The following is a 13094-nucleotide window of genomic DNA, read 5'->3' on the forward strand; positions in this document are numbered from 1 at the left end:
TGACTTTCACTCTCAACCAGGTTCCACCCACAACCCTCTCTGATGTGAACACTTACCCAGACTCTTGAAATGGGTCTTCCCTCCTCACAGAGGCTCCACTCAGACTGAACTTGCCTCCTCAGCAGGTTCTTTCTCTTCACCAGGATGTGATCTCAGTGCAGAGGCTTCTGTGACCAGGACATGAGCTGCAGGGATGCGGACAGCTCCTGAGATATAGGTCTGTGACGCTGTGACCTCACGTTCCCTCAGACCAGTAATTATCACTGAGCCTGTAGCAGCAGTGGGTGTGCAGAGGACAACAAACTTTCTCCCCAGGTGACACTTACCAAAAACAATTATAAGTTTCTTGCCAGAACCTCTTAAGGGGATTCTGGATTGTTTGGAGAGTTTTCTAATGATTCATGATCTTTGGAAGAAGATCCTCACCTACAGAAGGGTCAGTAAGTTCTGTGGTCTGACATGTGAAGGACTGGCAGTGCGCTATGCCATCCTGTGGCTTTCCTTGCTTCCCAAATCTGGTTTCCTCCTATTCATCATTTCCCTGAGTGGAATCCTCCTTTAAGCTCTTATTGGAGAAATGGAAAGATGAAATAAACAAGGAGAATTTCAAAACAGACACAAGTAAAAGGAAAATGTGATACCAAACATTCAACTGGAAATTCAGTGGACTCATCTGCATAAACATGAGCCCACCAATTTATACTAGCTTGTAAAATTCAATTATAATTAATATCAAAAATTTATAGGAAAATATACTGTATCTATATTGATCCTATTAGTGACAGGAGGGAGAAAAATATTCATACAAGAAATGGGGAATGCTGAACAAGGTCCCTTACCAGTGAGGCATCAGATGGTTTGAGAGGTCAGATCTACCACCTCTGGAACTACTAGATTCACCCCTGCTACAAACATTAATTCCAGAGCACCAAGTGCTCAACACAAAATAGAGAGCCCTTTCTATTGTTTCTAGTTTCTCCAAATCAGCAAGAATTTATTTCAATAAATAGATTTGAAAATTGCTGTGAGCTTTCCCATTCAGGTCGAGACCTGTGGTAGTAGGGTGCAGTGGGTAGGGCAGTGAGTGCACAGGTGTGAGGAGGAGGCGTGAAAAAGAGGACACAGGGGCAAGGCATGGGGAGAAGATGGTCCAGTGGTTCCTGGGAAGGTGAGGAAGAGCAGGGGAGGTGGGTGGGAGGGAAGGTGGTGAAGTGCAGAAGGAGCCAGCCCATGGCTGGGCTTAAGCTCACAGGAGCAAAGTGCTACTGGGTGAGGACTCAGAGCCCATCTGACACTGCAGACACGGGGTGCATATATTTGTTTTGGTGGATATGCATTGCCCCACGGAAGCTCATGTGTGAGGTATTACAAGAATATTCAGAGGTGGAATGGCTGGGTTTTGAGAGCCTTAACCTAATCAGTGCATTGATCCACTAACAGGGACTACCTGGGTGGTAACTGTGGGCAGGCAGGGTGAGGGAGGCAGGGGTGGTTTCTGGGGCATGTCTTGGGGCTTTTATTTTTCTCTGGTGAGGAACAGTTTCAGTCTCTCTCTCTCTCTCTCTCTCTCTCTCTCTCTCTCTCTCTCTCTCCTCTCTCTCTCTGCTTTTTGATTTTTCTGACCTTCTTTCCTCCTCTGCAGACTTACATCATGAAATGCTACTGCATCTTGGGTCCAGAGCAACTGAGTTGGCCATCTATGGACTGAGACTGGTGAAACCAGGAGCCAAATAAATTTTTCTCCTCTAAAATAATCTTTGCCAGGTCTTTTCATCACAGCAGCTATGGTGGTTTGGATGTGTGGTATCCTCCAAAAGCTCATGGGTGACACAATGCAAATTTGAAGAGAGATTATTTGATTATGAAAGACTTTGCCCAATCAGTGACTTAATTTCCTGATGGGAAATTAATTGAGAGGTAACTCAAGGTGGGTAGGGTAGGGGTCATTGGGGGCTTGCCTTTGGGGTATAAAATGGAGGAGGATGGGGTTGGCAGAAACAGGTTTGAAGTTGAATTGGGAATTGAGGATTCCTTTTTTATCTTACAAATGGAGTCTCTCTTTACTTCCCAATCATCATACGAGCAGCTTCCTTCTCCACAGTCTTCCACCACGTTGTTCTGACTCCCTCCAGCCCCCCAAAATATGGAGCTGGCTGTCCAGGACAGAGACCTCTGAAACAATGAGACTTGAAATCAAATTTTTCCCTTAAAATTGTTCTTGTCAAGTCTTTTAGTCACAATAGCAAAAAAGCTGAATAAGATAGCAGTAAAATCCTTGACTATAATGGTTTTCTTTGGAATAAAGGGGATCCTGGGGATGGGGTGTGAGTGAGAAAAATAGCAACGGTAGGTGGTTGGCAACGTTAGAAAATGTAAGGTCTCTGAGCTGTTAGTAAACAGGATTGAGGGTGGGCTTGCTCTCCTGGACTTAAGTAGAGGCTATATACAGAGTGGCTGTAAAGGAGGCAGAGACTGGGGAGAGATAGTGGGTTTAGAGACAAGTAAGAGCCGGGCATTGAGGGAGCTGGAAGGGCGTGCGTTGAGAGAACTAAGGAGGCCAGGAGAACCACAAATAGCAAAGACCAAGTTCAAAGGCAGACTCTTCTAGGGTTCAAGGCTAAGTGTGAGGAGATGTTGCTCCACCCATGTGGCATAGCTGGAGGACAAGCAGAGACACCAGAGAAACCAAGGGTCGTGTCCTGACTGACCCCACACATACGTTGAACACAGAGCTCTGCCCCCAGGAGAAAAATGGAGGAGGATGGAGTTGGCAGACGTGGGTTTGTGGCTGAATTGGGATTGAGGTTCCTGAGGTGAGTTCAGGATTAAGGAACTCTGCCCTTATTTTCTGCTCCAGTGACCAAACTTCAAGTCTGTCAACATCTCAGTGCTCAATGATGACAGTTAGAGCATTTACCCCGTCACCCACCTCTCTGTTGTTCCTTCATTGCCCTCTTTCTGGTCTGTGGCGGGTGCTGGCTCTGCCTTTCCATCTTCCTCCTTTGCCTCTACTTCTACCTTTGTCTCTCTCTTTGCCTCTATTTCTATCTTGTGTATTAATGACTCAGGATATATCTACCCCTCTATTTAAGACGTTGGATTTTTCAAATTTTTCATCTTGACACAATTGGGAGGACCTGGCCAGAAGAAGGTCAGTTTCCATTCTTGATCAGCTGATTATGTACTTTTTCAAACTATATCTCTAACTGGGACCTCACACATTGCCTACTGGGCACCTGACCAAATTCCCCAAGGGCCAGGTCCAGACAGGGAGAGTCCCTGAATGCCAGAGCCCATGGAGTTGTTCAAAGCAGTCACTGCCCATTGCCCTGGCAGCCCTGGGACCCCCACCCTGGTTACCCTACTCAAGCCATCCCCATCGTACTGTTTCCAGGTCTCTAGAAACAGCTCCTCTGTGGTCCCCCCTCCTCTCCATGGCTGCAGTAAATAGAGAGGATTAGGTTATTCTTCCAGCCAGATGTCAGGGGCTTGCTTCTTCCCTTCAACTTTGAATCAAATAGACGATAGGAACCTTCTCCCCTGTTCTTTAGTCCCTGGTGAACATTGCGTTTCCAGCACCTTTTCCTACCCCTGCCCATTGGTGACATCAGCCCACTGTCACCTTTCCCTTTTGTGCACTGTTCCTGTGACCATTAACTTCCTTATCCCAGACCCAAATGTCTCTCACTCCATTTCTTTGCACATCCATTTTTATTGTGCCCTCAAACACTTGGAACACTTAGAAGACAAATCACATCTTAACCCCGTGTACACTTCACCCACTGCCATCTCCCCCTATCCCACTGTCTACACCACCTGACCCCACCCTCTGCACCTCAGGTGAGCCCGTGACTTCCACTTCCTGCACTCTCCCATCTGTCACCATGTCACCACTCTCAGACATGACCCCACACTTCAAATTGCTCACCACACCACCCACATTGATAGCGGTCATTGGTGTGGTAGATGCTGTTTGTGTAAAATATCTCCCTGCTGTGGGGCAGTGGGTTGGGTGGGAAATAAAGGAAGGACGTGACCACCCTTTCCCTGGCACTCACTGGCTGATATGCACACCGTTCTGCATGTGCAGAGTTACTGAGCTGCACACACACCAGCTGCCGTGGGAAGCACCAACATGAGAGGGCCTGTGACACTTGTCTGCTGTTTGCTGGTGGGTTAACAGGGCTCCACTTCACACTTTGAGTAGAACCCTGCTGCTCTGCCACTGTGGCTCAATTTATTACTGACACCTCCCCTTCCTCTTCTTCCTGCCCCCCCCAACCATGGGGGAAGCAAGGTGCACCTTCTGCACATCCTAAGAACAGTTATGTTCCCCAGCTCATGGTCACAGGAATGAGGGAATCCAGACTCTGGGGATACAGTGGAGAATTAAGCAATGGCTGTCCCTAAGGGCATAAATGACCATGACTCGTGACAGGGCACAACTGGATTGTAGCCTTTGTATCTCCACTTTAGAAACCCAAGGTTTTCCTGGCAGTGAGACTCACAACCTCTGGGGCAGAAGCCTTCTGAATTTCTCTTTTATCTGCAAGGCATAAAAGTGTTTTTTTCTTGCTCTTGTCAAAACCTTGACCTTGTTATTGAATTGGCATCAGTGATAAGGACTGAGTATAGGACCAAGCCGTAAGTATCAGTTGTGTATGAAAGTGAGATTGGGGAATGAGGGTGTGTAGGCATATAATTGAGTCCCTAGAAAATGTGAGAACATACTATGGTCTTACATATTGATCTGAGTGTGGAAATGGATTTGCTTTTGTGTTGTCAACCAAGATATGTAAATGGAGTGCACACTGAAGAATTAGCCTAACATGGTGATGTTGGCAGGCCAAGGAGAAAAATGTGCAATCCAGATAAAATGGAAATTTGCAAATGTGTGCAATGGACTCACAGGATAGAGTCACTGCTTCTTTAAATCTCTCTCTGCCCCTTTCTGGCTCCTGCAAGTGCTATTCATTCTCACAGGATCCTTCTGCTGCCTGGGTCCTGTCAGTGATGTACAAAATGCAGATTTACAGGCAAACATACTCACTTTGCTGTAAGAGAGCCTTCAGGAGAGACAAGGAGGTGGACTGAAGTGGAGAATCAGCCTTACCCCAGTGAGGTCAGGCCTTTGCCTTTAAGCTACCAGGAGTGGTCTCCAGGCCCTGGAGCTCTCATTCCTGAGGGGAGGGGCTGTGTTTGCTTGGTGTTGGCCACCAGACACTCTCAGGATGGGGTCTGGGCTGGGTTTGTACCCATGTGTTAAAAGCCAGCCTCAGGAGTGGCTGAGGCTAAACACAGTCACGTGGACAGCGTGTGACAGGCTCAGGAGCAGCTCTGGGCACCAAGGCCTGGGTGAGCTGCCTGGTTGACAGAATCCAGAGGTGCTGGGAAGCAGAGCATCTGTGACCCACAGGGAGGAGGTCGGGAAGCTCCACACGGGAGCCTCTCCTGGACTCTGCCTGTGAGCGTCTGCCCTGGGCTGGCTGAAACCTGCCTCCCTAACCTGTAATGAATGGAAATCATGGGCACAAGAGTGTTCTGTGGATGTCATGTGTGCTTCTGTTGAGATTTGGAGTCCAAGAGTGATTGAGGGAACCCCCAGACTGACAGATGGGTCAGAGGCGATTGTGTTCTTTTGTTTCCTGTGTCCCTCAACCTCTCCTTTGGCATAAAACCCTCATGGACAAATGGACGGTGGACATGGTTCAACTTTTCAAAACCAAAGGATTGTTTTTGACCATGAAAATTCACATTTCTTCCTTCCTTCCTTAGTTACCTGTCAATGCAAATTTCTTTACTTTGCCTGCAAAAGTATGTATAATGATTCTGTAAAACGTTTAGTGCTGTTGGATTGAGGTGGTAGCATCTGCTTGTATGAGACTCAATAAATATGATCCTCTAATGCTGGTGAGTTTGTGACAGAGTGTCATAAACATCTCTCTTCTAGTGATACTGTTCTGATTGGACTTCCTGCCACTGCTGGGGTAATATTCATAAAGTAATTTTCCTACAACATTTTATACCATAATATTCAAATTAAGTTATTCAATAATACAAATACGTCCAGGGCATTCTAAATCTTGAAATTATATCTTTGCTTTCCCTTTTATCTCATTAGATATCCTTCTCAGATTTCTCCCATTTTATTTATGCATATATGTATTTATTTACTCTTCTTCTTTTATTTCTTTTTTTTTTTTTGAGAATCAGAAACTCAACCATCTGAATATTAAGAATTAACAACAATTAGGGTAGAAGAACTCAGGCAAGCCTGGAGTCCAGTGAGACACATAAATTATTGGCACGTCCCTCATAGGTCACCCCTCAAAATTTTCTGAACCTTCCATATGAGACCCTATGAGCCTCCAGGGATCATGGAAAAGCAGCAACCTCTCTCAAACTCCTCAACACTTATTTTGAAGTTACTAACAAGGAACTCATGATTGCCTTAGTAATTAGCAAGTGAGAAAAAAAGTTTTCAACAGTGTCCCCAGGCCTGCACTGTCCTTGCCTCTCCAGGTGAAGTGATAATTGCGGCCCAGAGGGAAGGGAGGTCACAGGAGCACTTTATCTCAGGGCCCAGCTGCCTCCCTCCCTCCATGCTGGCTGTCAGGACCTCACACTGAGCCCACCACCTTGCACACACGAAGCACAGTGAGTGTTTTCTGTTTGCGTCTCTGAGACAGAGTGTGTAAGGAGGGAAGTTTGAGCAAGAGAATTTGGAGTAGAAATAGATTTGGAGCCTGTGTACACAGGGAGAGGAAGAATTTTTGAGTTATGAGCTGAGTTAGTAACAGGGGTCGTGTCCCTGACCTGGTGTCAACCCAGGATGGCTCCAGATGGAATGTAATCAAGTCCTCACTGAGGTTGACTATTGTTAATAATCCCAGATGTTGATACTGAAATCTGGTTGTGTAGGTGCTGAAGCACTGTGGTAGTTAAAGCACCCGCCATCCACAGTACATCATGGACCAAATCATCGATATCACTGTAACTGTGTTTACCTTGTCTTCATGCCTACAGTGAAGATGAGGATAAAACCATGAGAATGTCTTAATCCTGAACAGAAATCCAGACCAGCATCCATTTCTGATCCACTTGGTGGAGATAGAAATTGTGTCTCTACTGAACCACCTATGGTGTGTGAGGCTCATGGTGACAATTCTTCCCCTGATGAACTTGGAACGCACCAGGTAAGGGACATATCTTTATGAGTGTTGGACAGTGGTTGTCAGGACCAAATGTACTTTGTGTTGTTTCCTCTGGTTTGTTAATGTTCTCACCTTAACCCAAGTCCCTGACATGTATTGTTTTGTGTTTCAATCCACACAGTGCCTAGGAGTTCCTGGTCTTAATATTCCATGTAAATCTTTCTTTTGTCTTTTAAAACTTGCATTTTTTTATCAGAAGTTTAATATGTATTGGTCAATATAAACGTTTAGCATGAAATTTCTAGGGACTTAATTTTATTCTATTTTATCAGATATTAGTATTTCATGTGTCATGGTTTAGGAAAAAAGTATTTTTCAATAATTACTTATTCTATATTATTCTATATATTATTATTCTATATTATTTTATTTATTATTCTATAGTATTCTATATTATTCTACTATATTTGTTCTACTATAACTTTTGCTTTTATTGGTGCATTATAGTTTCGCAGTATAGTTGCATCATTTTGACTTAACCATACATGCATGGGATTTAATCAGCTCTATCTCAGTCTCCAGTGCTTCCTCTTATTCTCCCCTTCTCCTTCTTTCCATTTCTCTTTGCCAACTGTACTGATTATCTTTTTATTTATCAATTTTAATCGGCCCTTTATAGACATGCATACAGGTGGAATTCATTGTGGCCTATGTATCATGGACATAGTGTGATATTGTCAAATTCATTCCCTATTTCCTCCCTTCTCTGTCCCTTCTCCTTCCCCTTAATCAGATTCTCCTGCTCCACCTGTCTTCCCTCGTAAGACCCCTTCCCCTGATCCCCTTACTTCGCGCTAGCTTCCACCTATGAGAGAAACCATTCACCCCTTGATTTTCTGAGTCTCTTAGTTCCCTTAGCATGATGCTCTCCAGTTCCACCCACCTACTGGAAATGCCATAATTTAATTCTCTTTTATGGCTGCATAAAACTCCATTGTGAATATACACCCCATTTTCTTAATTCCTTCATCTCCTGATGGGCACCTGGTCTGGTCCATAACCTGGCTGTGATGAGTAGCTCTACATTATATATTGATGTGCCTGCAGCATATAATATGGTCAGTTTTGTTCTTGTGGATAAATACCAAGGAGTGGGATAGCTGGGTCATATGGTGGTTCCATCTCTGATCTTTTGAGAAATCTCCATACTGCTTTCCAAAGTGGTCATACTGATTTACAGTCACATTAAAAGTGAGTGAACCCTCTTCCCCACTTACCTGCCAGCATTTATTATGATATTCTTTTGATTGCCATCTACCTGGAGTGAGATGCAATGTTAGTGTACTTTTGATTTGCAGTTCACTTATTTCCAAGTTGTTAAACACTTTTTTTCCATATATTTGTGTGCCATTTATATTTCTTTTTTTTTGGGAGGGGGGAAATGCCTCTTCATTAACCCATTTATTAATATGATTACTTGGGTAAGTTTTTGTTGTTTTAGTAGGAATTGAACCCAGGGGAGCTTAGTCTTCAAGCTACACCCTCAGCCGATTTTTATTAATTATTTTGAAACAGGTCTCTCTAATTTGCCAAATTGCAAATCTGGAATTGAACTCCAAAGCCTATTGATTAACCTTCCAAAATGCTGGGATTATGGACTTGAATCAGTGCACCCAGGGGATACTTGTTTTTCTTGTATTGTGTTGTTTTTACTTTTGATGTTACACATTTTGAATTCTTTATGTATTCTGAATATTAACCCACTGTCAGAAGAGAATCTAGCAAAGGTTCTCTGCTATTCTGCAGAATCTCTCTTCATGATCTCCACCGATATTAAGAAGCTTTTTAATTTGATGTCATCTGTCTTGGTTTTATTTCTTGAGTTATGGGGTCTTGTTAAGAAAGTTGGTGTCTGCACCAATATGTTGCAATGTTGAATCTATTTCTTGTTCTAACAGTAGCAAAGTTTTCCAGACTGGGGGGATCAAAATAGTTCTCTTTTTTCAAAATGACTATCAAATATCAGTTTATGCTGCACATGTTGAGTTATGCTTTCTCTCCACTACTCTCACTTTCCATTGCTTCCTCCACATTATCATCACCTGATTTTTGAAGTTGACTCTTCTAAGAAGATAATCTGGGAAGCCCCCCCATTCATATGTACATCTTGATATTTTCACAATGAAAGTTGCACTTGGTGTAAAATACACACCCAGAGACAGAGACTGCAATATTTCCCAGGCTGAGTTTTAATGCCTAGTTCTGTCCCAGCCTCCAGAGGTGCTGGTGACTACAGGTATAAACCACTGGGCCTCACTATAAAATTTTTAATGAGTCATTTTGATCACAGGAAAAACGGTTGCAATCATTCAGAGGAATATGTGCTGAGAGAGGGAATGGACTCCAGAGACGTGGCCATGGGACTGATGCTCTTATCACAGTCTGCAGTTGGAATCCTGGGAAATTTCTCTCTGCTTTATTATCATTTAGTCCTTTTCTGCAATGAGTGCACATTAAGGTCCACAAATTTGATACTCAGGCACTTGGTCATAGCCAACTCTTTGGTCATTCTTGGCAGAGGAATTCCCCAGACAATTGCAGCTTTTGGGTTGAAGTCCTTCTTCAGTGATTTTGTATGCCAACTTATTTTGTACATGCAGCGAGTGGGCAGGAGTGTGTCCATTTTCATCACCTGCCTCTTGAGCATCTTCCAGAACATCACCATCAGCCCCGTGAACTCCTGTTGGAAGGATCTCAAAGAAAGAGCTCCCAAGTACATTGGCTTCTCCATTTCCCTCTGCTGGATCCTGTACATGGTGGTGAATTCCATTTTTCCTCTCTATGTGCTTGGCAAATGGAATAGCAAAAACCTTATAGTGAAAAGATATTTGAGGTACTGTCTTTACACTGGTCCTGACAACATAACAAACTCATTATATGCAGCATTGCTTGTATTTCCTGAGGTTGTCTTTTCCTTGCTCATGATCTGGTCCAGTGGCTCCATGGTTCTCCTTCTGTACAGGCACAAGCAGAGGGTTCAGCACATTCACAGCATGAAAGTTTCCCCAAGATCCTGCCCTGAGTCTAGGGCCACCCAGAGAATCCTTGTCCTGGTGGGCTCCTTTCTGAGTTTCCACACACTCTCCTCCATATTAAATGTTTGTGTTACCCTTCATTTTAATCCCAGTTGGTGGTTGGTGAACACCAATGCCCTGATCTCCATGTGTTTTCCCACTGTCAGCCCCTTTCTTCTCATGAACCACAACTCCTTTCTATCCAGGCTCTGCTCCTAAGGAATATAAAATTCTTAATTCTGAAATAAGTATGTGAATAGTATGTGTTGAGACAATGGGCAATTGTTCAGTCATTCTTCATGCTCAAAACACCAATCCAGAAACTATGGAGGAGTCACTTGTCTTTCTATTGTAATCTCCAAAGGACATTGGTGTACTCAGCTGCCTGAATGTGGGAGCTACATATTCATTGTGGGAGGAAGTAAAGCTGATTGTGTTCATGCTGTTGCAGAGCAACCTGAAGATTGTCACTGGAATTCATATAGCTGGAGGAAGATCAAATAAAGGAGTTCCCAGTCCTTGAAAGTTGATTTAATCACAATGACTGACCAAGTGGTGTACTCCTGAAAACATTTGCCAGAAGAAAATACAGTGGAGACATGAGAGATGGATAAAGGAGTATAACAATTATCCATGTATTTATCTCAAATGTTCCTATCTTGTGGAGAGCTTTTGTTGAAGAATGAAACCAGATCCAGAAGTTATCTGGGATAGATGTGGAATTAATAGATATGTTTTTCCAAAATTGTATCATCAGTGTGATCAGAGGATGAAGATGAAAGAGAGGCCCAGACAACAGTAGGTAGATGGTGGTGGTCCTGCAGGTTGGAACCGAGTGCACCACACAGAGGAGCAGTGTCATGCAGGCATCCTGCCTTGTGCAGGTAATGCAGTCCAAGATCCCCAATGCATTTCAGAACCCATGCACACTACTGAATCCTCTAGTAGTTTGGAGTCCAAATGTGTTTTGGAATCTCCAGCAGCCAATGAAGTCCACAGTAGAAGGAACAAGAGGCTCCCATCATTTTACTTACCTTGTCCTATCTCCATCTCCTCAGCTCCCAGGCTGCTCTGAAAGCAACCACTGTTCAACTATAGCATAACCAAAAATCAATACCTTAGCAGAGGCTGAAGGGTCAGATATGGTGGAGAAAACCAGCAAAAAACATATCCAGAGAGAATTTTCACTAACTTGTCTGAAACTCATTTCTCATAATTTTTCTCCATTTGACCTGCCTCAGAATTTGATCACTGTGCACACACTCCAACTCTTAGGGCACATGTCAGCAATAACCAGCAGCAATTGTTTCATAGTGAAGCATTTAGAAGAGGGAGACTGTCTGGCTGTGTGACAGCTGAGAGTGACAGAGGACACAGGGCAATGGGATGACAGAGTTAAGATGGTGGAGTGGAGAGCCTGGAGGGTGGGTCCACAAAGTGCTGGGGAAGAGCAGAAGGTGGAGAGTGAGAAGACAGAAGGATAGCACATGTTGCTCAGGGGCTCAAGTCAGTGCTGGGCTTAGGTTACAAAGACAGCGTGTGTGTGAGGAAGGTAAGGATACTGGGTTCTGGAGGGAGGAGGATGACAAGGTGTCCCATTAACAGAGGGTAAAATGACAAAGCATGGTTCGAAGGCAGAAGGGGATCAAGTTTCCATGGAAATGTGATAAAAAGTGCTGTGGGTAAAGATCAATAGAGGAGGATGCAGGTCTTGGTGAGCAATGGACTAAGGCCCAAACAGAGTGTAAATAAAGAAAGTGGAGCTGGGGGACATGATAGACAAGGGGAGGGAGAAAGACCTGCACAGGAAAGGTAGGGAGCCTGACAGAGGATGGGACCTGGGGCCTGAGTGGGCAGAAGCACCCAGGAGCAAAGGGCAGGTCATATGGAGTTATGGGTCGTGGGTCAAGGTCATGCATGCAGGATATGGAGGATCTGAGGATGCCTGAAATTTGATCACTGTGGGAGGCTGCCTGCCCATGGGCTAGCTTCCTCTCTCAACCTTGAGTAAAGGGGGTGTTTGGTCTGGCATCCCCTCACAGGCACTGTGTGAAGCAAGTGGCCTCCACCTTTACTTGGCAAAGAGGTTTATTCTAACCCTGTACTTAGTTGTTACCCAATGGGTTTGGACAACCTTCTTTTGAAACCCTATCCCCTGCCTTATCTGGTGAAGAACATTCCAGCAAAGCTCTTTTGTGTGACCCCCCCCCCCTATAAAATAGATTCCGGTGCATGTTGTCTTTCCAGCACTGACCAGCATGGAAGCTGACCCATCGCAGAACCTTCCTACACTCGACCTGAAAACCTCATGACCATGTGCGGTATGATTTCTTCCCAATGTTGCTCTTTTGAAACCATCTCACCAACATGGGCAGCTGGCAAGAGAGCTCTGTGGCTTTTCCCCTCACACCCTGTGCATTCACAGCAAACACCAGAGCCTGTTTAAATGCTGCATGTGGACATGCTGTCCTGGCTGTGTGTGGTAGGTTGAAAGGAATATAAAGAACACACAAGTCCACCTGGTTTATGGAATCACAGGCTTGTAGATAAGCATAAACTTACATATCTGTACAAGGTACTGAGACACACAATGAAGATGAATGTGTGATTATGTGACAGAGTAGGACATGACCATTGTGTTGGTGTCAGCATTGTGAGTGTGTGTGGGTGAAAGCGAGAGTCTGGGATTTATGGTATGTATGTATATGCTCCAGTAGGTCTGAGTGTTGAGAGCCACAGCCGAAGGGGCCCCAGCAAACTTTCAGACTGCCAGCTGATGATTGGCTCACAGTGGCCCCAGCAACATCTAGCTGATTGGCTCCTCTGCGGTGATGCTCATTGGAGATGCTCATTGGGCTGTTTCCCT

At 44.5% G+C, this 13094-nt stretch overlaps 1 protein-coding gene across 1 annotated transcript; it reads left to right on the forward strand.

Moving 5' to 3' along the window:
- Window positions 1–9550: 9550 nt before the first annotated feature.
- LOC143384242 (vomeronasal type-1 receptor 4-like) lies at window positions 9551–10447 on the forward strand. The gene has a single exon (XM_076839290.1). The coding sequence runs from the start codon at window positions 9551–9553 to the stop codon at window positions 10445–10447; it is 897 nt and encodes a 298-aa protein (XP_076695405.1).
- The last annotated feature ends 2647 nt before the right edge of the window (window positions 10448–13094 follow it).

The sequence above is a fragment of the Callospermophilus lateralis genome, chromosome 18 (genome assembly GCF_048772815.1).
Source record: "Callospermophilus lateralis isolate mCalLat2 chromosome 18, mCalLat2.hap1, whole genome shotgun sequence".
NCBI classification, from domain to species: Eukaryota; Metazoa; Chordata; class Mammalia; order Rodentia; family Sciuridae; genus Callospermophilus; species Callospermophilus lateralis.

Coding starts and splice junctions, on each gene's coding strand:
- LOC143384242 (XM_076839290.1), top strand. CDS start 9,551: ATGGACTCCAGAGACGTGGCCATGGGACTGATGCTCTTATCACAGTCT.